The 26,496-nt window shown below is 45.7% G+C and overlaps 1 protein-coding gene across 1 annotated transcript in view; it reads right to left on the bottom strand.

Moving 5' to 3' along the window:
• Window positions 1–26,252, bottom strand: part of LOC124593901 — a 174,534-nt gene extending 148,282 nt beyond the window's left edge. The window contains exons 1-2 of the mRNA XM_047132250.1: window positions 26,232–26,252; window positions 19,907–20,077 (exon numbers count right to left, since the gene is read on the bottom strand). Coding sequence (XP_046988206.1) covers window positions 19,907–20,077; window positions 26,232–26,252 — 192 coding nt within the window. The remainder of the gene's footprint in view (window positions 1–19,906; window positions 20,078–26,231) is intronic.
• Between the last annotated feature and the right edge of the window lie 244 nt (window positions 26,253–26,496).

The following is a 26,496-nucleotide window of genomic DNA, read 5'->3' on the forward strand; positions in this document are numbered from 1 at the left end:
TCTGCCAATTACCCGGCCGTCGAAGAGTTCATTTATATATCCACGCACAGCACGAATGTTATGTGCTGGCGCTCCATCATGCTGCAGTCACACGTGCGTATGTCCAGGGGAACATCTTCCAGAGGCCAGGTAGAGTTTCTTACAAAAAGTCCAGTAAGTCGAGGAGGTAGATGGAACGGCCCAATCAGATGGTCACCCACAATGCCTGCTCAAATGTTGAGCGAAAATCGTTCCTGGTATCCGTGGACCAAAGTGACGTGAGGACTTCCCCCTGCCCAGTAATGAACGTTTCGAGTGTTGTAAACACCATCCGGATGGAAGGTGCACTCGTCGGTATACAACAGAGTGACGGGGAAGTCGGGATCTGTGCAACACGTCGCAGAGACTACCGGCAAACCCTAGCGTGTGTTCATAGTCCGCCACAGGATTTAGGTCTTGTGCAGGGTGGGAACTAAACGGATGCTGGCCGTCATCCCTCACAACCTCCCAGACTAACCGACGAGTGGCCCCCATGTCGGATCCAACCGCTCGAGTACTTGTTGTAGGTGCTTCGTCGAAGCGCTCGAGAACAGTCTCTTCAAGTGCAGCAACCCGACGTGTTCGAGGTCTTCCAGCATCACCATGATATCCCGATAATGAACCTGTTTCGCCAAGTCGCCGGTAAATTGCTGTAAACGTTTGCGGGCGTGGGTGGCGTCTTGCTGGGTACCTTTCCTCATACAACAGTCGAGCTTCATGCGCATTACCGTAGGCTAGTCCATAAACAAAATCCATATCTCGTTATTCAAACGAATACTGTGCCGCCATGCTTACTGTATGACTAAATCGCAGGTGACGTGTGTGTGCTCCGAAGCGGAGCTTACGTGTGAACGCCTCTGACGTGAGGTGGAGACAAACAGCAAGACCTATCCGACACGTGTGCGTATCACGATGGGGCAGTGACTGCCGGTCAACCGACGAACGGCAACAGGGCAATCCCACGGCCAATCGGAGCGCGTGGCGCCAAGTTTCCGTAGTTTAAAAATGGCGTGTTGTCGACGTACACATTAGTAACTTTGGTTCCTACTAGCACCAGCTATCTAGGGTTAAAATTTCGTGACACAATTTTTCTCCACCTTGTACATTTATATACATATAAATAGGTAAATGTTCAAAATCGTATATCTCCCTAAGTTGTTTTTGAAATTTTGACACAACGTTGCATATATAATCATAATTTCCTTCGAGGGAGCCGGGTACGAACATGGTGAACGATGTGCCTCCTTTGGTTTCTGTCTTGGTACAGCTTTTCCCACTCCCCTATATCCCATGTTACTCCTCTCCTCTTGAGATCTTCCTTAACCTGGTCTGTTCGTCTCTCTCTAGGTCGTCCGACTGATCTTCTTCGTGGTACCTCCATCTCCAAATACTGGCGTGGAGTTCAGGTCGGGTGCATTCGCTTCACATGACCGAACCACTGAAGTCTCAAAGCACTCATCCTCTATAGTCAATGTCACCTGCAGGTCTCTCCTTACATTATCATTCCTGACTGTCTCTCCTAGTTTTTTGTAGAGCTGGCCTAAGAAACTTTATTTCACATGCTTGTATTTGACTCTCTACTCTCTTATTTATGTACACAGGCCTCTAGACTATACATCATAATTGGCAGGAGATAAGTTTTATACATGGTCTGTTTGGCCCTTCCTTGTCCCTATATATAGGTACCACTAACAAGTATATACACCACGACGCCCACACACGCCGTCCTACTTTTACGTAAGTTAATCTATCTCGGACACCACAGACGCCGAAATGCTTGTCTAATCATAACAGTAAAGGGGCTCCATACCAGCAGAGAGGAGACCCTGCTAATCGTATGACCTGCGCTTGAAAACAACCACTTTACAGCTGTAACTGGTCCTATAGCTCGTCGCTAGGAAACTTGCTTGCTTCAGGAAGGGTATCGGGTTCAGTTCCTGGGCTCGAGAAATATCTCTGTGCAGCAGAATGATTGTCCCTGACCAGAACAATATGCACAAGGGCCAAAGCGTATTAATTATCTGTTTCGAGGAATATCAACAAACGACAGCTGATTTATTAACAACACATAATGCACCAATGCGTGCTTCACAATTGACAGTATTACGTAAATGCTATCATATCTTTGATTGCAATAAAGAACAATGATTATAATGAATATCATACACGGTGCTCCCTTAAACCTATGTTACTGACTGACAGATCTTCTGTAATTGCATTATTCGTAATACAAATGTTCAAATGCATGTCCGCTTCATAGGATTCATTAATGTAAGTGCCTCTCGGTATTAGCATGGACACCTCTTAACATTTCTGCACAAATACTGAAGCGCAAGCATGACGTATTCATTCTTTTAACACACCTGGATTTTCCGGTTCCGTTTCGTAAACCGTGGCTTTGATAAAACCCCATCTGGCGATCTCGCTGGCCATCAGATGCAACCACAACGACCTATCCACCGTTCGGGGTGCATATTGTTGTGATATTCCCTAAAGCCTCTACAGCGAAGGGGTGGTGCACCATCGTGCTGAAACCAGTGACTCACAGCTAACGGAAGCGGGATGCCTTCCAGGAGATGCCCAATATTCAGCTCATTCTGCAGGAATTGCAAATACAGCAGCCCAGTTAGTCTGGGAGACAAAAAAACTGGTAGAATGATGTGGTCTCCTGGAATGACGCACCATACGCTAACACCCCAGCGCACTTGCATGTGATGCAGTCGCAACTAGTGAGGATTTGCAGCTCAGTAATGTACACTCATGCTCATAAATTAAGGATAATTGCAGAATGTGGTGCCACTCAACGTGGCACTAAAAAAACTGACGCTAATAGCATCGGGACATAGGGAACACACACGACACTGATATGTAACTCCACGGTATTGGTGATAAGTTGAGAAAACCGTCCCGAAACACATGTGCTACAAAACGCCACAGTTTCCTGCGCATGTACCCCGACATCGACATCAACATGGGATATGATCAGCATGCACATGTATACAGGTCGCACAACGGGTTGGCATACTCTGGGTCAGGTGGTCGAGCAGCTGCTGGGGTATAGCCTCCCATTCTTGCACCAATGCCTGTCGTAGCTCCTGAAGTGTCGTAGGGGTTTGAAGACGTGCAACGATACGTCGACCGAGAGCATCCCAGACGTGCTCTACGGGGTTTAGGTCTGGAGAACAGGCAGGCCACTCCATTCGCCTGATATCTTCTGTTTCAAGGTACTCCTCCACGATGGCAGCTCTGGGGGGCCGTGCATCATCATCCATCAGGAAGAAGGTGGGACCCACTGCAGCCCTGAAAGGGCGGACATACTGGTGCAAAATGAAGTCCCGACACACCTGACTTGTTACAGTTCCTCTATCAAAGACCTGCAGGGTTGTATGTGTACCAATCATAATCCCACCCCACACCATCAAACCACGACCTCCATACAGGCCCCTTTCAAGGACATTAAATGGTTAGCATCTGGTTGCTGGTTCACGCCAGAAGAAAACGCGGCGAGAATCACTGTTCAGACTATACCTGGACTCGACCGTGAACATAACCTGGGACCACTGTTCCGAACTCTGTTCTCGGCACCAGGCTTTACGGGCTCTCCTGTGACCAGGGGCAGTGGAATGCACCTTGCAGGTCTCTGGGCGAATAAACCACGTCTGTTCAGTCGGCTGTAGACTGTGTGTCTGGAGACAACTGTTCCAGTGGCTGCGGTAAGGTCCCGGGTAAGGCTATCTGCAGTACTCCGTGGCCGTCTGCGGACACTGATGGTGAGATATCGGTCTTCTTGTGGTGTTGTACACTGTGGACGTCCCGTACGGTAGCGCCTGGACACGTTTCCTGTCTGCTGGAATCGCTGTCATAATCTTGCGATCACACTTTGTGGCACACGGAGGGCCCATGGCCGGCCAGAGTGCCGAGCGGTTCTAGGCGCTAGTCTGGAACCGTGCGACCGCTACGGTCGCAGGTCGGAATCCTGCCTCGGGCATGGATGTGTGTGATGTCCTTAGGTTAGTTGGGTTTAAATAGTTTTAAGTTCTAGGGGACTGATGACCTCAGAAGTTAAGTCCCATAGTGCTCAGAGCCATTTGAACCATTTTTGAGGGCCCGTGCTACGACCTGCTGTGTTTGACCAGCCTCCAGTCGCCCTAGAATTCAACCCCTCATAACGTTATCAATATGTGTTCTTTGGGCCATTTTCAACACACAGTCACCATTAGCACGTCTGAAAACGTCTGCACACTTACTCGCTGCACCGTACTCTGACATGCAACACACCTCTGCGTATGTGGACTGCTGCCAGCGCCACCGTGCGACGACCGCAGGTCAAATGCACCGCGTGGTCATACCCCGAGGTGATTTAAACCCGCAAACCACCCATCATAACGTTGTTTCACCATGTATCAGCATTATCCTTAATTTATGAGCATGAGTGTAGATTGCGTCTATTGACAGTGGCGTCATTGTCGAACAGCATTCACTTCCCCACAAAATCTGCCTGATGAAATCCGGATTTACGGCTACTTTATTTACCACACGTCCGACACCCGGTTTTGGAAATCGTTTCCATATAGCTGTTGGTGTAGGTGCAACTTAAAGGAATGCCACTTTCGTTCCTCCAGAATCCTTTGTATCGAAAAATTCGGTATCCCCAGGTCCAGTGCAGCTCTTCTTTGTGCTAATTACGATGAGAAATACGTATTACTGGGCGAGATCTAACGACTTCCACAATATTAATAATCATGACCGTAATACTATTATTACTATAGCTTCAAATAATACTGCAACCTAAATGAAATAGCGCAGTAACAGTTTCATTTATACTGCATAGGACGTATGCATTATACTCATTTAAGCTATACTTACCGTGCATGGGATGTGCTTCAAAATATTCAGCAACGTTGAGAACAACATCGGGTGCGTCTCGGATTGCTCTTTCCACGAGACGTTGTACGTTGGTTTTTAAATGCATCTTTGTACTTCTAGAAACATGCGCGGAAGATAGACGTCAGGTTGGACTATATTTGTAAATACAGCCTTTTGGCCTGAGCTGCATTGCGGTGCCTCTCCCCATAGATCAGCACCATACCGGTGTAGTTTTCGCTGGAGTACATTGCAGTTGTTAATTGTTTGACTGTAAGACAGTTTACGCTGGAGTACATTGCAGTTGTTACCTGTTTGACTGTAAGACAGCCTACCGGATATAGAGCCTGCCACAAGACAGTGAGCCGGAGGGATGTCACAAAAAACAAGGGCGAGAGCTACGTGAATTCGCGCTATAATCTTGGAAATATCGAGGGTACAGTCTGTACCTTGCACGTCTTTCATTCGAACAAGCAATGGAAAAAAGCATACCAAATTTAAAAGAAAACAAAGGATTGAGGATGTTTTACTGAAACTGGAAACGTAGCGCGGACTTCAGAGTGAGATGCGTTTAATAGTTTCCACAATGAAACTCTGTCTTGAAATCTGGCAGAAAATCCAAGAGATTCTGGTCATATGCATAGTACACCTGCGGCAAGACACAATATCTTCACTGCACGATACCATTGGTGATACAGGGTGTCCACAATGAGACTCCAACATTTTAATATCCTATATCTTTCTCATTTCAGATGGTGAACTTGTGAATCCTGATGGGGCAGACAGAACAACTCAACAAGTTTGTGGTGTGCAAATTTGATACGCCAAGTGGCCGTAGTGGAGCAATCAATTGTTTTAGCAAAATGGAGGATATGAAGGAGCGTGCACAGGTGGTCTGGTGGTATGCAGAGGCAAAATCGGCGACCCAAGTGCAAAGAAACTTTCGTCGAGTTTACGACAAAGCGCCCTCGTCGTTCGGACTATAAAGAAGTGGTGTGATCAGTGTTTGGCCATTGGGAGTGTTGCGAAAGGGCATGGTGGTGGTAAGCCTGGGATCAGCGAAGAATCATGTGGAACAAGTGCGGCGGTCATTCGAACAAAGTCCACAGAAGTAAGTGCGACAGGCAGCACGAGAACTTCGTATGAAACGTTCAACAGTGCACAAAGCGCTTCATCAATTATTGCGTTTGTACGCATATAAAGTGCAGGTTGTGCTAAGAATCAAGCCTGATGATAGATCGCATTGCCGCAGACGAGACATTTTTATCACGCGTGATGTTTACTGACGAGGCAACCTTTCACGTGTCAGGTGCTGTCAATCGTCACAATGTGCGCATCTGGGTGTTCAATAATCCACATGCACCTAGGGAATACAAGCGCGACAGTCCGAAAGTTAATGTCTGGTGTGGTTTGATGATAAATCGCATTGTTGGACCGTTTTTCTTTCAGGAGTCGACTGTGGATGGTGCCATCTACCTGGACATGTTGGAACAATTTGCCGTGTCACAGATAACAGACCTGCAGCCAAATGTGATGTTTCAGCAGGACGGAGCACCACCCCATTGGAGCCTTGATGTCCGAAAATTTTTAAATGACACATTCTCGCAACGATGGATTGGCCGTGGAGGTCCAATTCCTTGGCCACCACGTTCGCCCGACATAACACCCCCCCCCCCCCCGCCCCCCTCGATTTTGTGGGGTTATGGGAAAGACGGGGTATATGCTACACCAGTAAAGGACCTGTAAGACTTGAAACAGCGCATAAGAATTGTCATCAACTCTGTCACAGAACAGATGCTCCGCAACACATGGCACGAAATCGATTATAGACTTGATATTCTTCGCGCTACCCGTAGCGCCCATGTTCAAGTGTACTGAATCGTCCACCTGTGTACGAAAACTTGATGAGCTGCTGTATGATTTCCCTGTATTTGTTCGTCAATAAATTGTGCTTCCTCTCAGATTTTATGAGTTCAAATGTTGGAGTTTCATTGTGGACACCCTTTATTATCAATGACAGTGCCACTAAAGCGGAGTTACTAACCACAGTTTTCCGAAATTCCTTCATCAGAGAAGACGAAGTAAATATTCCATAATTCAAATCAGGAACAGCTACCAACATGAGTAAATCAGAAGTAGATATCCTCGGTGTAGCGAAGCAATTTAAATCAATAAAGGCAAGTCTTCCGTTCCAGGTACAATATCAGTTAGGTTTCTTTCAGAGAGTATGTTGATGTAATAGCTCCGTACATAGCAATCATATACAACCGCTTGCTTGTCGAAGAATTCGTACATAAAGACTGTAAAGCTGAACAGGTTACTTCAGTACTCACGAAAGGAAAGAGGAGTAATCCGCTGAATTACAGACCCATATTGCTACCATTTGCAATAGGATATTGGAACATATACTGTAGTCGAACAATATAAATCAGTTCTAAGAAAACGATTTATTGACAAATAGCCAACAGGGACTCAGAAAATATCGTTCTTGTGGGACACTACTAGCTCTTTATTCGCAAGGTCTTTATTCGCACGAAGTAATGAACGCTATGTGCGACTGGATTCGTCAGTTCCTTGAAAGAAAGGTCACAGTTCGTAGTAACTGACGGAATGTCATCGAGGAAAACAGAAAAGATATCTAGCGTTTCCAAAGTAAATGTTGTAGATTCTCTGCTGTGCCTAATCTATATAAACGATTTAGGAGACAATATAAGCAGCCTGTGAGTTAACGAGCATTGCGCTCTCATTTAAATATGTGGCCGAAAGAGTCAGCCTTCAGGAATTGTGAAACGAACCCTGTCGTCCAGGACCGGATGCCACAAAGGGCGCAGATTCACCACAAGATGGGGAAATTCACAGGCATCTATTGTCTATTGAGGCCTAAGCGCTATAGTGTGCGAGTGAGACAGACCAGAACCTACGCCACAAGGAAACCCAGTAGAAGCCTTTTGCGGCTGAGGAGACGTAGCAGTGTTAAGTATGGCGGACCTAAGATCGGCTATAAAGAGAAACATTTATGGGAATTACTTTATTCTGTAGTAATGCAGGGAATGAAGCTACAGTAATTTTAATCTGCCATCCTCCATAAATTTTCATGGTGATCCCTAATAAAGCTTGAATACTGATCATATCTATAATAGCTTAGGATTTACTGTTAAAGTGAAATTAACAAGTTGTGTTACAAAGACCTGACTGCTAAAGTCTGAACGCTTTGATCGATCTTAACGATCGATATTTTATATAGAAGGGCATCATTAAAATGAGAAACGTTGTAAATATTAACTCTGTGACTTAATTTGTTTAAATGATATAGTAAATTTAAATTATCAGTATCTTCATTTAAGCATCAGATCATCATTTCCTCCACACAAAACACGTTGAACGATGACAGCACGACACCTTATTGATTCATTAGGTAATAGAATATTTGCAAAAAATGGCTCTGAGCACTATGGGATTCAACTGCTGAGGTCATTAGTCCCCTAGAACTTAGAACTAGTTAAACCTAACTAACCTAAGGACATCACAAACATCCATGCCCGAGGCAGGATTCGAACCTGCGACCGTAGCGGTCTTGCGGTTCCAGACTGCAGCGCCTTTAACCGCACGGCCACTTCGGCCGGCGAATATTTGCAGTTAAGTTTAGTGCACAATAGTTATTTTTGTTCTTTATTTATTTATCAGAAAGCCCATTGGTGCAAGGCTGCTGGCAGTGACATTAGAAGTTAAGAAGGAAATTGTATTGGTTTTATGTAAGAGAATTTAACAATGGATATTATTGATACCTTATTTAGAACGTGAAAGTGGTCAAGCTTTGATTATTTAAATATATTAAAATGTAAAATAATGCAGAATGAGCTGTATTCAATCAGATGGACAGCTTCAGGAAAGGGAACTGCCCTAGTCAGTTGAGCGAGGATATTCGGCGCGCGGGAAACGCGGCCGGGGACGGGCAGAGGGAGAGTGCTGGAGGAGACGCGAAAGCGGACAGTTCGGCTGGAGACACCAAAGTGAACAGTTCGGATGCAAACACGAAAGCGGACGGTCGGTCTTTAGACAGCTAGGAAGTGAAACGACTTAGAAAATTTCGCGTTGTGTGGTATCGCGGGACCTAAAGCCGTCGGCACACGGACCGTGCTGTCGAACGTTAACGTTGAGCGTGCCAAGTTCAACGTGTTGCTGAACGCTCAGGAACGATGCGACTTGTGCATACGGTACGTGGGCCCCAACGTGGTATACGCGATCGCAACGCACTCCGGCGGCAGTTTGAGGGATGTTTCTAGTTCGTAAATCACACTGTTTACTCAACGGGCGGGCGTAAAATTCCCACGTTAGCTCTATTAAAACGCACATTTCCTCTATCGTCCACGAAAAGGAAAGTGCCATGCCCAATCAATAAGGACACAGGCTTATAAAAGTTCCATTACAAACAGTGTGGTACAAATTTAGAATACTTCTCCGAATAAGATAAACATTATTTCATCATTCCCACATTTTAGTAAAACCCCAAGGTCAGTCTTACTTGATCACTGTTCCTATCCAGCAGCAGGCTCTCTGCAACATGTGAATTACGAAGCGTAAAGGAAAATGGAGCAAAATATCTTTGTACAAGTAGCGCAAGCTGTCCTGTAGATTAAGCCAATCCAACAAAGTCACCCCTCATAAAAAGGTGAACTTATATTTACATAACATCAAATATTGTAGCATATTCTTAAATTAAACTAATAATAAAGTACCAGAACCTAATAAAAACGCGAATGTTGGCAAACAAAATTTGGAACTGTTCAGACGCGAACCACCGCCCCAATAAAAATTCGTTAATGTACAGAGACGCTGATCATTACGCTAAACATTCAGCGCAGTTTTCTTTCTTCGTCATAGCACATTCCCACTTGCCAGAAACGTTAATAGTAGATAATTATGTTACTAATTGAAATTTAATTATAACAAATTGTACGAAGAACAATGCCTACTCTCATAATACGCTCGTTACAATAATTCTTTTGCCACGACTATGATGTTTCTCATTATTTCATTGACAAATCGCTCGCATGTGGCGTCGTCTAGGCGAGCGAAAGATTGCAACTACACTGAAGCCCCAAAGAAACGCATGCGTATTCCAATACAGAGAACACAGGCAGTTTACAGCGCTGAGGTCGGCAGCGCCTATATAGACAACAAGAGTCCGGCGCAATTGTTAGATCGGTTACTGCTGCTACAATGGCAGGTTATCAAGATTTAAGTAAGTTTGAACGTGGTGTTACAGTTGGCGCACGAGCGATGGGACACAGTAACCCCGAGGTAGCGATGAAGTGAGGATTTTCCCGTGCGGCCATTTCACAAGTGTGCAGAAGGTCCACTCGTGTACCCTTCACAACTGCACGACACAAAGCTTTACGGCTCGCCCGACCGAATCAGCAGCGACGTTGGACTGTTGATGACTGAAAACATGTTGCCTAGCCGAACGAGTCTCGTTTCAAATTATATCGAGCGGATGGACGTATATGGGTATGGAGACAACCTCATGAATCCATGGACACTGCATGTCAGCAGGGGGCTGTTCAAGCTGGTGGAGGCTCTGTAATGGTGTGGAGCATGTGCAGTTGGAGTGATGTGGGACCCCTGATACATCTAGATACGACTGTGAAAGGTGACACGTACGTAAGTATCCTGTCTTACCACCTGCATCCATTCACGTCCATTGTGCGTTCCGACGGGCTTGGGCAATTCCAGCAGGACAATGTAACACCCCACACGTCCAGAATTGCTATAGAGTGGCTTCAGGAACACTCTTCTGAGTTTAAACACTTCCGCTGGCCACTAAACTTCCCAGACATGAACGTTATTGAGAATATCGGGGATGCATTGCAACTTGTTGTTCAGAAGAGATCTCCACCCCGTCGTACTCTTACGGATTCATGGACAGCCATGTAGGATTCACGGTGTTAATTCCCTCTAGCACTACTTCAGACATTAGTCGAGTCAATGCCACGCCGTGTTAAGGCACTTCTGCATGCTCGCAGGGGCCTACACGATACTAGTTGGGTGTACCAGTTTCTTTAGCTCTTCGGTGTATATCACAAGAGCAGGATCGTTGCGATCCGGCACTCGTGTAGGGAAACCTTTAGTTGCCACCACCAACGCAATAACTGAAGAAAAGCCAAAACGTTATTGACAAACAAAACAAGTAAAAGTGAGCGTAAGAATTGAAATGCGGGAAGTTTTAAAAATATTCGAACGTACAGTTTTGCCGATTGATCTAGCGAAAAATTGTAAGAAGCTTCTGTCTCATGTAAAGTCAGTAAAGGGACCAAAATCGTGAATTCAATCAGTCGCTCATGGATTGTAGTGGATCCAATACGCAGGATTATAGGTAGGAGGTAGAAATAATGAATTTGGTTGTCACAAATTAGATGCGAAAAATGTTTACTTGAACGTAATTGATGTGTACCATTAACGATTAATTGTTTTGCAAAAATTACAGTCTACTTTAGTTTTATTAATAAATAGGTTAATAATAAAATGGTCCTCTACTCGTTACAAGGGCAACGGCCTTGCCGCAGTGGATACATCGGTTCCCTTGAGATCACCAAAGTTAAGCGCTGTCGGGCGTGGTCGGCATTTGGATGGGTGACCATGCAGGCTGCCATGCGCTGTTGCCATTTTTCGGGGTGCACTCAGCCTCGCGATGCCAATTGAGTATCTACTCGACCGAATAGCAGCAGCTTCGGTCAAGAATACCATCATAACAACCGGGAGAGCGGTTTGCTGGCCCCACGTGCCTCCTATCCGCATCCTCCACTGAGGATGACAAGGCGGTCGGATGGTCCCGGTAGGCCACTCGTGGCCTGAAGACGGAGTACTTTTCTACTCGTTACAGAGTGTGTTATGAACCCTCCCAAGAAGTCCCAAGTGCAGCGACGAGCGCATGGGCGGCCGCACAAGGCCGGAAGAAGGATGAGTCGAGAGTAATTAATGAAAAAGAAATTATGTGACAGATTAGGGACATTCTTACGAGGACCAAACCGCTGCTCCATCCACAATTTGCATATAAATTTTGTGTCGAAGTATCTGTCCACCACCGTAGCTGAGTGGACAGCGCGCCGGCTTGTAATGCCGGTGGCCCGGGTTCGATTCCCAGCTGGATTGGAGATTTTCTGCGCTCAGGGACTGGGTGTTCGTGTCGTCTTCATCATCATCATTTCACTCTTATCGACGAGCAAGTCACCGAAGTGGCGTCACCTGAAAAGATTAGGACCTGGCGATCAGGTCTACCCATCAGGCGGCCCTCTCCACACATTTCATTTTATTTCGAAGTATCTAAAGATTCAACCGCGGCTTAAAGCATCTACACCACTGGCCACTAAAATTGCTACACCAAGAAGAAATGCAGATGATAAACGGGTATTCATTGGACAAATGTATTTTACTAGAACTGACATGTGATTATATTTTCACGCAATTTGGGTGCATAGGTCCTGAGAAATCAGTACCCAGAACAACCACCTCTGGTCGTAATAAACGGCCTTGATACGCCTGGGCATTTAGTCAAACAGAGCTTGGATGTCGTGTAGAGGTACAGCTGCCCATGTAGCTTCAACACGATACCACAGTTGATCAAGATTAGTGACTGGCGTATTATGACGAGCCAGTTGCTCGGCCACCAGTGACCAGACGTTTTCAATTGGTGAGAGATCTGGAGAATGTGTTGGCCAGGGCAACCCGAGACGTGTAACCAATGTCACCCCATACCATCACGCCGGGTGATACGCTAGTATGGCGATGACGAATACACGTTTCCAATGTGCGTTCACCGCGATGTCGCCATAAACGGATTCGACCATCATGATGCTGTAAACAGGACCTGGATTAATCCGAAAAAATGACGTTTTGCCATTCGTGCACCCACAGGTTCGTCGTTGAGTACACCATCGCAGGCGCTCCTGTCTGTGATGCAGCGTCAAGAGTAACCGCAGCCGTGGTCTCCGAACTGATAGTCCATGCTGCTACAAACGTCGTCGAACTGTTCGTGCAGATGTTTTTTGTCTTGCAAACGTCCCCATCTGTTGACTTAGGGATCGAGACGTGGCTGCACGATCCGTTACAACCATGCGGATAAGATGCCTGTCATCTCGACTGCTAGTGATACGGCGTTCCGTATTACCCTCCTGAACCCACCGATTCCATATTCTGCTAAAGTTACGTCGCGCAAGACGCGACTGCGACGCTGCCCCCTCCTCTTTTCCCACCCTGGCAGACGGCGACACGGCCGCAACACGACAGGAGTCGTCGCTGTTTCCTAAGCTCCGGACGGCGGCGGCGGATTCAAATACATGAGAAAAATAAGAATTCCGATTTTCTTGCTCTAAAAAATACTGTATGTTAATGCGACAAAGCTACAGCGGCTCCCAGAGTTAGTTTTTCGATACAGATTCCTTTTACTTTAAAAAATTGAAAAGTATCTATTCCGGCTCACAATTTCACACTTCAAATGGCAATAAAGGCTTTTAGTACCTTTAAGGTACAGTCATTGGATCTCGACCAACGAGGGAGCATTTCTCCTCCTTACACGAGGCATGACAACAACGTTTCACCAGACAACGCCGTTCAACTGATGTTTGTGTATGAGAAATCGGTTGGAAACTTTCCTCATGTCAGCACGTTGTAGGTGTCGCCGCCGGCGCCAGCCTTGTGTGACTGCTCTGTAAAGCTAATCATTTGCATATCACAGCATCTTGTTCCTGTCGGTTAAATTTCGCGTCTGTAGCACGTCATCTTCGTTGTGTAGCAATTTTAACGGCCAGTAATGTAAATAGTTACAGGAAAGAAAGGAACCATGTAGTAATAATTCTCTAGGTACTGAGGAACCAGAATCTGGAAAAAGATTTCGGCTGCCGTCATTTTGAGAGGAATTACTAAAACTGTTCAAAATGTTGGCGGCCTTTAGAAATATTCAAGTTTAAACGGAGCGTCTTCTTCATCTTGAGGTGCGCACGAACACAGAACCTCCCGCCGTCCCAACGGCCGAGGCTGCATCAGGTTAGGAAACTTCTGGAGCAAAAAGGTAGTGGCCATGTCTATTGACCACCCAGCAGATTGGTATCAGAACTACTTTTTTCAGCCGTAGACACACTAACGTGAGGTATCAACTAGCTACCAGAAAACCTGAGCATCGCCGCCGTAATCTGTTCTGGAACGTCTTCTTGGAAGGTCCACTGGCTGCCGTCTCGTCCGCGACCGTCTGTTGTCCATACGTACGGTTCGCCATGCGACGGTAAAGCGTGACGGTTCGGGACTTCCCGCACAGTCTAATAATGATGCTCGGATTCGATTGTCGTTTCGGTCGCTTGACGATGGCGATTATTTCGGATACTACGGGAAAGCAGCAGCGGCAGCCGTGCGCTAAGTTTCATCGAATTCTGCCCCCCCCCCCCCCCACCCTCCCTCTCCCCCTTTTGTGGCGGAACCGAGATCTCATGGTTCAGGATCCTCACTCTGAAGTTAAAATTACGTAGCTACAGGTGAACGTTACCTTTATACAATGAAGGGCCGAAGAAAGTGGTACACTTGCCTTATATCGTGTAGGACCCCCGCGAGCACACAGAAGTGCCGCAGCACGACTTGGCATGGGCTCGACTACTGTTTGAAGTAGTGCTGGAGGGAATTGGCATTATGAATACTGCAGGGCTGCCCATAAATCCGTATGAATACGTGGGGATGTGTGTCTCTTCTGAACAGCACGTTGCAAAGCATCCCAGATATGCTCAATAATATTCATGTCTGAGGATTTTCGTGGCGAACAAAAGTGTTTAAACTCAGAAGAGTGTTCCTGGAACCACTCTGTAGACACTCTGGACGTGTGGGGTGTCGAATTGTCCTGCTGGAATTGCCCAAGTTCGTAGGAATGGACAACGGACGTGAATGGATGAAGGTGATCGGACAGGATGCTTACGTACATGTCACATGTCAGAGTCGTATCTAGACATATCAGGATTCCCATATCACTCCAACTGCGCACGCCCCACAACATTACAGAGCCTCCTCCAGCTTGAACAGTCCCCTGCTGACATGCGTGGTCCATGGATTCAAGAGGGTGTATCCATAACCGTACACGTCGATCTGCTCGATACAATCTGAAACGAGACTCGTCCGACCAGGCAAAATTTTTCCAGTTATCTACAGTCCAACGTCGGTGTTGACTGGCCCAGGCGAGTCGTAAACCTTTGTGTCGTGTAATCATGAAGGGCTCCGAAAGCCCATATCGATTATGTTTCGTTGAATGTTTCGCATGCTGACACTTGTTGATGGCTCAGCATTGAAATCTGCAGCAATTTGCGGAAGGGTTACACTTCTGTCACTCTGAACGATTCTCTTCAGTCGTCGTGGGTCCCGTACTTGCAGGACCTTTTCCCGGCCGCAGCGATGTCGGAGGTTTGATTTTTTGCCCGACTCCTGATATTCACGGTACACTCGTAAAATGGTCGTACGGGAAAATCCCCACTTCGTCGCTACGTCGGAGATGTTGTGTCCCATTGGTCGTGCGCCGCCTATAACACCACGTTCAAACTCATTTAAATCTTGACAATCTGCCATCGTAGCAGCGACTGCGCCAGACACTTGTTGTCTTATACACGTGTTGCCGACTGCAGCGCCGTATTCTGCCTGTTTACATATCTGTATTTGAATACGAATCGCTATACCAGTTTCTTTGCCGCTTCAGTGTATGTCGATCTATGATGGGTCTATTGTCAGTGGAGGCATTTGTGTTGCGATTTCTACCACCTTTGCCCAGTATCCATTGAAATCAGTGGCTCCCCGCAAGTAGGATCGCAGCCTGTGTGTTCCCACGGTCTAATACTGGACAGAATAATAACACGAGATCCCGATGGCTTATCAATATTTATCTCACCCGCTAACTGGCCACCTGGGATACGAAAACTGTGGCAGTCAGTTTAGGTGTGGTAGCCCATGCTTCGTAGATATTTACCATAGTTGTCAGCCTACCTCAGTATGGTTTTGTTCGCCTCTCAGTAGCAGTATGTTATGTATAGTAAAAGAAAAGAGACAACAGGAACCAGCGAATTACAACTTGAATTATGTATGCTGCAATAAAACAAGAAACGGTTGCAATTCGTTACGAGCCGCCAACGCGAATGGGACTGGAGGGGAAATGCCGTGAGATATTCAACTCGCAGCGCTCCGGACCGCCTCGCGTTCTCATTAACTCGCTGACCTTGCGAGGGTGTTAGTCGCAGTTCTGCGTGGCTATTCCTTGTTTTCCTTTTTCATCAACCGGAGCAAAGAGCACAGCTGTTATGCCTGCCCAGTGCTGCGAATAGTAGCGGTACATTTGCTTGGAGATCAGTATTCACTTGCCAGCGCTTTTGCAGATTAATTGGACGTAGTCAGAAATATCCAAATTAATTACTCGTGGAATAATGTAGTAGTTACCCAACACTTCATTCCTGTAGAATCAAACCGCCCGTGGAAAATGTCGACTGGTTGGTGTCACCTAGTAAATTCCATCAGTGATTTGAATTAAAGAGTAGTTGTAAGTGGCATCCTAGACTTCGATGTCATTATCAAGTAGGAGAAATCGAACGAATTCAGAGATGCGCTCATTGGAACGTAACTAGATACAGTTTCAAGGAAAATGCGACAGAAATGCTCGGAGAACTCAAACTTAACATTCAGGGTGCCCATATTTAAAGCTCCAGTTTCAAAACGCTGTAGAAATAGAACCACTGCTGAGAATGACGTCAGATTTGAAAAGCATTTTATAAGCGCAGGGGGAAACGTCACGGAAAAAGATACTGACGAAAATATGATCAGTAGATGACGCTGTAAGCGTCAGAATATGCACACCAACAGACGCGCAGCACATGGCTATTCCTTAGTTTGCGTCTCAGACACCCAACATGACTGCCTCCACGAAGTATCGCGCACTGGTGGTAAAGCTGTTTTAAAAGAACGGTGACTGTGCGCCAGTAGCCCTGCAGAAGTTCGGGACACTCACCGGTACGAAAACAGGCATTGGTCCGATGTCTGCTGAGGGTCTTTGGAAAATGATTACAAAATTGGAAAGCAAAGGATCTTTTGAAATGTAGCGTGGCAGGAGGAGAAAAGCAGTTGATCCGACGTCTGTCGACAATGTGGTCATAGCACTGCAGGAGAGGTCGAGCGGTGGTGCGTAAACATGCAGTGAACGGGAAATTGTCCGAACGTTGGACATACCTGCAGTCATGCCCATTGAACAGTACCGATGGTGTAATATCGTACTGCAATTCATGTGTCATTTGCAACCGATCCCTTTAGGGTAAGACGCTTACATGCCATCTATTGGTAAAATTTTCATCCATTTTTTGATGATCACATTTGACGCCATTCTGAGCAGTTGTTCTCTTTCTATAGCATTTTGAAATTGTAACTTCATTTACGGACACCCTGTATTACTGTTTAATACTTATCAATGACCAACACAAATTATGTAGCCTATATTTTACAATATTAAAGCAGAACATACACAGTTCGTATTTTTTGTTGATGAATATCAAATGGTTCCACCAAGCAGCAACGGATGAAACCATTAACATGGTAAATGAACTGCGTGACATATTCGTAAAGATCAACAGTAAACTTATAGCCGGATACTACCGGGTTGTTTCTCATTACTGCCGGCCGGAGTGGCCAGGCGGCTCTAGGCGCTACAGTCTGGAACCGTGCGGCCGCTACGGTCGCAGGTTGGAATCCTGCCTCGGGCATGGATGTGTGTGATGTCCTTAGGTTGGTTAGGTTTAAGTAGTTCTAAGTTCTAGGGGACTGCCGGCCGCGGTGATCATGCGGTTCTAGGCGCTGCAGTCCGGAACCGCGGGACTGCTACGGTCGCAGGTTCGAATCCTGCCTCGGGCATGGATGTGGGTGATGTCCTTAGGTTAGTTAGGTTTAAGTAGTTCTAAGTTCTAGGGGACTCATGACCTAAGATGTTAAGTCCCATAGTGCTCAGAGCCATTTGAACCATTTTTCTAGGGGACTGATGACATTAAAAGTTAAGTCCCATAGTGCTCAGAGCCATTTGAACCATTTTTCTTATTATTGCGGGCACTACCTTGCATTTATATGCATGAAAGAGAGCTGCCGTTGATTAGATCATCTTACAGGCGTAGTGCTGTTCCTGACCTCTCCCATTCAGTGTCAAACGCGACTTGCTGCAGAGCTTACGTTAGGAGAAGGTTCTGCACTACCCCTGGCCGAGGCATTTTTTCTTCTTTATTGTTATTTTATCCCCACTGCCCCATATGGCCGGCGGGTGGGCTGTCAGAAGATACACTCTGTCACTCTTCAGCCACGTGAGGTGCCGCGGTTGACAACAAAAGGGGTCTACGAAAAGAACGGGCATCGCCATCACTCCTGGCTATTGGGCAGTCAGGTTGGTCCGGAGCATCTCCCGGCAAGTCTTCGCTGGTCTTCGGGGCTCAGTTCGATGCCCGACTCATCACTGAAGACAACTGTACTCCAGGCAACGAGATACCAGACCGTACGCGCCAAACCCTCCAATTGAAACCGCTTCGAACATTATGGGCAGAGCCCTCCGACCAGCTCGGGGTTTTTAGGATATAATCTGTCAATTGGATAGAGACTGGCATGATATCCTACAATGTAAGCTTTCACGGCCGGTATTGTCTTCGCTTAAAATTTCCGGGCTGACAGGCCGTGGTCTAAGTATTAGGGGAGAGTTTTATACTTCGACCACGGCCTACCAGCCCGGAAATTTTAAGTGATGGCATGATATCCCTCAGGAAGACATCTGACAACTCTTATCAGTGAATGCCAAGCCAATAATTACTTGCAATAAGGGCCTGAGGTGGGCCAACGCGTTATTGACTTGCTCAATTTGTGAAGCTCTTTCCTTTGAATAAATTATTCATTTTTTCTGTATCTGTAAACACACCATTTCCATTTCAGATTAAAAATTGCCCACAAATTGATACACTTTGCCGAAAATAATGCCTATCCGCGCAAACTAAGTTGACATTCGCCGCGGAGGCTGATGGGAGCGACCGTATAGGCCAGTGGTTCCCAACACGTGGCCCGCGGACCCCCAGGGGTCCGTAAGCTATGCCAGAGGGGTCCGCAAGATGCTATTAGAATAAAAATTATATTAAATATATTTCTTATGATAACAGATTTTTTGTTTTGACTGCTTCCTGCAAGAAAAACAAATATAGGAATCGGCTCGACATGCGGGCGGATTTCAGAGTGAAAGTTTCATGTTTGGAACCTAACATTTGAGAAATAATGGACTCAAAGGTCAGATTGAACTCATCTCATTAAGAACTGAAAACTAAAACTAACTGTATACTGATGGAGTATCTGTTGTAACTGTTTTTATTTGTTTTTTTTTCAGATAAAGAGTACCTTGTACGAAGTTTGTGTTTTCTTATTTTTCACACATGTCTACTCAATGTAATCTCAAGTGTAGTACACCTGAAAGACTAATATACTCAATTTCAATTTTTTCCTGTCATTTTCAGTTCACACTCAATTTTCATTTTTTTAAGGAGTTTGTTATACTAAATACCCAGATTTGAAGACAAAGTTTTGAGCAGTAATCAAAAATTGAACAATAACAATGATAGCTAAATTGAAAAAGTTTTAAGCTCAATATTTTTTCAATAATGAATATGTCAATGTTTTTTCTAAGTACCAGATATAGAAAACGTATAAAAACACTCTTAATTTGGCTTTTTAGGTACTTGATACTGTGATATGACAAGGTACCAATCATGCTCGATGAGTGGGTCCTCGAGAAAATTTTGTTGGGAACCCCTGGTATAGGCAATTCTTATTATTACAGTCGCTCCTATCAGCCTTCGCGCCGAGCGTCAACTTAGTTCGTGCAAATATTCCAGACGTTGCACTGTATCTTCTCAGTACGGCAGATGGCAGCTCCACAAGGATCACTGGCGTGCAGACATCTCGAGCTAGCGCAGCGACTGATAAGAGCCGTTGTCGCGCCGCCGCTCACCTGTGCGGGTAGCGCGCCACCTGTCTGCAGCTGCGGCGCCAGGTGCGACGCGCAGCTGCGGCTGCAGCCGTGGTCCGCAGACAGCTCCTCTGAGCTGCGAGAGGAGGGGGGCGGCGGCGCCGGCCAGCCACAAGACCGCGGACGCTTCTCGTCTGCGTGCAAGCTCGGCTCCTGCAACATACACCACGCGGTCTGTCAGCTCAAGGAAACACAAATAAATGGTGATGTGCTACGAATAATGGGGAAAAAACAAACTCTAGAGCCGTCAATCGTTTTCTGAAAATAAGAAAGAAATGCAGTGGTCAGATAAATGTTGCATATTGCTGAAACTTTATTACATAATTTTGTGATATAGAAATATACTACTGCACATTAAAATTGCTACACCACTAAAGTGACGCGCTACATACGCGAAATTTAACCGACAGGAAGAAGATATTGTGATATGCAAATGATTAGCTTTTCAGAGCATTCACACGAGGTTGGCGCCGTTGGCGACACCTACAACGTGCTGACATGAGGAAAGTTTCCAACCGATTTCTCATACACAAACAGCAGTTGACCGGGGTTGCCGGGTGAAACGTTGTTGTGATGTCTCGTGTAAGGACGAGAAATGCGTACCATCACGTTTCCGACTTTGATAAAGGTCGGATTGTAGCCTATCACGATTGCGGTTTATCGCATCGCGACATTGCAGCTCGTGTTGGTCGAGATCTAATGACTGTTAGCAGAATATGCAATCGATGGGTTCAGGAGGGTAATACGGAACGCCGTGCTGGATCCCAACGGCCTCGTATCAGCAGCAGTCGAGATGACAGGCATCTTATCCACATGGCTGTAACGGATCGTGCAGCCACGTCTCGATCCCTGAGGCAACAGATGGGGACGTTTGCAAGATAACAACCATCTGCACAAACAGTTCGACGACGTTTGCAGCACCATGAACTATCAGCTCGGAGACCATGGCTGCGGTTACCCTCGACGCTGCATCACAGACAGGAGCGTCTGCGATGGTGTATTCAACGACGAACCTAGGTGCACGAACGGCAAAGCGTCATTTTTTCCGATGACTCCAGGTTCTGTTTACAGCATCATGATGGTCGCATCCGTGTTTGGCGACATCGCGGTGAACGCACATTGGAAGCGTTTATTCGTCATCGCCATACTGGCGTATCACCCGGCATGATGGTATGGGGTGCCATTGGTTACACGTCTCGGTCACCTCTTGTTCGCATTGACGGCACTGTGAGCAGTGGACGTTACATTTCAGATGTGTTACGACCCGTGGCTCTACCCTCATTCGATCCCTGCGAAACCCTAAATTTCAGCAGGATAATGCACGACCGCGTGTTGTAGGTGCTGTACGGACCTTTCTGGATACAGAAAATGTTCGACTGCTGCCCTGGCCAGCACATTCTCCAGATCTCTCACCAATTGAAAACGTCTGGTCAATGGTAGCCGAGCAACTGGCTCGTCACAATACACCAGTCACTACTCTTGATGAACTGTGGTATCGTGTTGAAGCTACATGGGCAGCTGTACCTGTACACGCCATCCAAGCTCTGTTTGACTAAATGCCTAGGCGTATCAAGGCCGTTATTACGGCCAGCGGGCCCGCATCTCGTGGTCGTGCGGTAGCGTTCTCGCTTCCCACGCCCGGGTTCCCGGGTTCGATTCCCGGCGGGGTCAGGGATTTTCTCTGCTTCGTGATGGCTGGGTGTTGTGTGCTGTCCTTAGGTTAGTTAGGTTTAAGTAGTTCTAAGTTCTAGGGGACTTATGACCACAGCAGTTGAGTCCCATAGTGCTCAGAGCCTTTTGCACCATTTTGAATGGCCAGAGGTGGTTGTTCTGGGTACTCATTTCTCAAGACCTATGCACTCAAACTGCGTGAAAATGTAATCACATGTCAATTATAGTATAATATATTTGCCCAATGAATCCCGTTTATCATCTGCTTGTCTTCTTGGTGTAGCAATTTTAATGGCCTGTAGTGTACGTTACGATATCACTACATTAGTTTGTAATGTAATTCTAGGGAAAACGATCCATGTTGCTACCGTGAGGGAACAGTATGTGCAGTTTGCGGCAATTGTGCCACCTGTAAACATTGCAGAACTTGTGCTGTGTGTCATTACGAGAGATGTAGTGCTTCAGGATGGTTTGGGCAACAACAACATACTATCAGAGGCTCCTTATTGTCACTGCAACGGTGCGCGGGATGAGGCAAATGGACGTTACAGCGAATGTTGCTGTGACACAAAGTATGTCTGTAGAATCTGGTACATGAATCTAGCGACAGGTTCAGTTAAGGATCGTCATAGAAGTGGCTGCGGGAAAACAACAGGTGCGCAGGACGGATATCGGTGTGTAAAAGCAAGCAGAAACCCCCAACGCAACGCTAAACGTCTGTGGCGGCAGTTCCATACAGGTACAGGAGCGATACTGTGAACACAATCGAGACGAAATATGCACCATGACCTGGGATTAAGCGCCAAAGACTTCTACATCTACATCTACATCCATACTCCGCAAGCCACCTGACGGTGTGTGGCGGAGGGTACCTTGAGTACCTCTATCGGTTCTCCCTTCTATTCCAGTCTCGTATTGTTCGTGGAAAGAAGGATTGTCGGTATGCCTCTGTGTGGGCTCTAATCTCTCTGATTTTATCCTCATGGTCTCTTCGCGAGGTATACGTAGGAGGAAGCAATATACTGCTTGACTCTTCGGTGAAGGTATGTTCTCGAAACTTTGACAAAAGCCCGTACCGAGCTACTGAGCATCTCTCCTGCAGAGTCTTCCACTGGAGTTTATCTATCATCTCCGTAACGCTTTCGCGATTACTAAATGATCCTGTAGCGAAGCGCGCTGCTCTCCGTTGGATCTTCTCTATCTCTTCTATCAACCCTATATGGTACGGATCCCACACTGCTGAGCAGTATTCAAGCAGTGGGCGAACAAGCGTACTGTAACCTACTTCCTTTGTTTTCGGATTGCATTTCCTTAGGATTCTTCCAATGAATCTCAGTCTGGCATCTGCTTTACCGACGATTAGTTTTATATGGTCATTCCATTTTAAATCACTCCTAATGCGTACTCCCAGATAATTTATGGTATTAACTGCTTCCAGTTGCTGACCTGCTATTTTGTAGCTAAATGATAAAGGATCTATCTTCTCAAGGTTCCTTCTCTAAATTGGTTTCGGAGAGGGGCTCGTGTCGAATGCGCTCGAAACCACTCTTTGTGAACCTGGTAGCAGTGGGACACATCGCTCTTTTCTGATGAGACCCGTATCAGTCTCCACCATGACAATACGATATTCTTGTGCCTAGGCAACGAGAACAATGTTTACACCCTAACTGTGTCGTAGACTGGAGCCCTTTTCAAGGCCGTCCAGTCATGTCTTGGGATGGAAACATGTATGACCACAGGATATCTGCTTGGGGGTGATGGGAGGATGAGTCATGTGAAATATCGGGACGATATCCTCGCTTGCATTGTGGCTCTATTTAATCAACATATTGTAGCGGGATTCATTCTGGCGACCGACAATTCGCGCCTCAGTTGTGTCAATCTTGTGAACACCTTCCTAGTGGACCACAGAATCAGCAGATGGAGTGGCCTCCATATCTCAACTGCATTGAGAATCCATAGGCTGTGGTTTGCATCGTCCGGTCCCACCAGAGATCGTACAGAGCACTATGGAGGCCGCTGTGGAGGATTGAGACAATATCCCACAGAATTATCTGGACAAATTGCCAACGGGCCTGCTACAGTGTTAACACTGGTTCCCATCAGATCACCGAAGTTAAGCGCTCCCGGCTTGGCTAGTTCTTGGATGGGTGATCGTCAGAGTCTGCTCAGCCCTTGTGCGGCCATTTGAGCAGCTACTTGACTGAAAAGTAGCGGCATCGGTCACGAAAGTTGACAAAGGCAGGGAGAGCAAAGGGCTGACCATATGCCCCTCCATATCCACATCCAGTGACGCGTATCGGCTGCAATGACACGGCGGTCGGTCGATACCGTTGGGCCTTCCGAGGACTTTTGGGATGGAGAGACCAGTGACGGCTATCAGCTCCGAATGGCGCGGCGGTCGGTCGGTACTGTTGGGCCTTCCAAGGCGTTTTAGGACGGAGAGTGTGTTTATGTGGACAAACTGGTAACGAGAGCGCCTAACCACATTCAAAAGTGGCTCGTCATGAGGAGAACCCCTTAGTTTATAAACAGAGTGTTACGTAAGACGGCAGTGCGAAGAAACTGTAGTGCTCACAGTGGAATCTTATATCCTCTAGTCCTCTTCAAAATTCTAACATTCTGCGTTAACCGTTGAACTTCAAATACCCGAACGGCTCATAATTTGCTCAATATGACTGCAAGCATAGTTCAAAGGCACGCCAAATATTTCTGTAATCTATTTTATTTCTTACTTTTAGACAAATCAATTTACAAAACTGAAATTTTTTAAAATTTTTTTATTCGCAGTTAAATATCACACCAATGTGCGAAACAGCTAGGCCTTGAATAGTTGAACTTTTGAGACTTCATTTACATAACTAGCAACATCCGTCCTTGAAATATTTCAATTTTCCTTCAAATCACTAATTAAGATAATCTTAGTTACCGTGATTACTTTCAGACAACTAAATCTTTCTTTGCAAAACTAGACCTCACATTGGTCAATCTAAGACTCCATTCGTACAGTTCCCATTATTTGTTTGAATATGAAAATTCGGAAAGAAATTTCCCTCAAATCACTAATTTTGTTTTTCTCAATTTCTCTGATTGCTTTCAAGCATTTAAATCTTTCTCTGTAAAACTAGACCTCACGCTGGTCAATTTGATAACCCATGTGTCTGTTTCACACTGTTCGTTTGTCCATAAAACATACAACGAACTGATCACATATGCGTCTCCTATGAAATCTAGGTTCCTTCTCTGCTTTATCAAAGGCTGGGCAAGGAGAGAAATTTCGCCAGCTGGAAATGAGCCACAGTAACACCTATATTTAAGAAAGAAAGTGGGAAATACAGCGAGAATTATAAAAATGGTTCAAATGGCTCTGAGCACTATGGGACTTAACTTCTGAGGTCATTAGGCCCCTAGAATTTAGAACTACTTAAGCCTAGCTAACCTAAGGACAGCACACACATCCACGCCCGAGGCAGGATTCGAACCTGCGACCGTAGCGGTCGCGCGGGTCCAGACTGTAGCGCCTAGAACCGCTCGGCCACCCGGCCGACACGTGAAAGCCTTTGATAATTTAGTTATGAGAATGTTATCGAGAAATATTAGACAGGACAAGCCTAACACCAACAAATATACGAGGACTGCAACGTTGTCATTGCCGCAGAATGTTAGAATTGTAGCAAATATAGTGTTACGAGAAGGATGCAGTTTGTCTCGGGAACTTTTTAATATCTGTGCAGATGAAATATTGGGACAACGGATGAAAGAAATAGAGTTTTGCACCCATAACTTAAACCAACGAAATTACCCAATGACAAAACTCTTTACTGATGACCATCTTCTTATAGCTGCCGGTGAGGGCACCCACCAAACAATAATTAATAGATGAAATATAACTGCCAAGGCAATCTCGATCTAAAAAACCAAACTCATGGCTTTTAAAAATCAGAATTCGATCCCAAACGAAAATGTAATAAATTATCGTAGAATAGGAGTGAATTAATTCAGTTTCTTGTGAAGTATCACCTTCGCAAACGAAAATACACACCGAAAAAAATTGAAAAATTCAATTATATTAATGGGAACATTCACGGATCACTGAATAAAGTGGCCAGGAAAGAAATCCCAACAAGGCTTTACCAAATAATGGCACTACCAAACTGTACTTTAAGGCAACTAGACTTGGTCAGCAACAGATGGAGAGGAACGAAAAATACAAGCTGCAAAAACGAAGGCTTCTAAGAATAATCATCTAATTTTTTCTGAAATTGTAATCATTGTACATCACAGCTATCGGTTACCGTCCCACTCGGGTAATTCCTTCGTGGTATATCGTTTATTTTGTATTAGAACGTATTATACTGACAACAATCGGCAAAAATTGTAACATGCAAATTTAGTGAAGCATCACTGTCTAGCAATATAAAAGTAGGCCACTGAGTTGCAGTTGTAGAAAAATTCAATATCTACTTATCTTTATGATGACTGAAGTGTTCAGGGACTGTAACTATCCATGCATTGCTGCCCAATAGAGAGGTCTGGGTTTGCTTCTTGAAATGACTGAAAACTAATTATTTGTTGATGTATGTTTATTACGATGTTTCCTTGCATACAGACATAATCTTGATGGTCTTTGCAATACCTGAAATAATTTCAGTGACATCGCTCTCCAGTCCAAATTAATAATTTCAACGTTCACAACGAACAGTGTACATACGCTAAGACTTCACAGAACCGACTCATAACAATTCCTCGCCACAGTCTAACATAAAGTATACAGTCGCGACACTCATTGCTGTGAAAACTTTACCATCTGACGGTTGGTTCGACATTAGCGCCCCAAGCGTGGAGAAAGCAGCCGCAAAACTGGTTTGTTTTTAATCATTTTTCTAGTTAATTAGGGAATA

Source organism: Schistocerca americana, chromosome 2, assembly GCF_021461395.2.
Source record: "Schistocerca americana isolate TAMUIC-IGC-003095 chromosome 2, iqSchAmer2.1, whole genome shotgun sequence".
In the NCBI taxonomy this organism is placed as follows: Eukaryota; Metazoa; Arthropoda; class Insecta; order Orthoptera; family Acrididae; genus Schistocerca; species Schistocerca americana.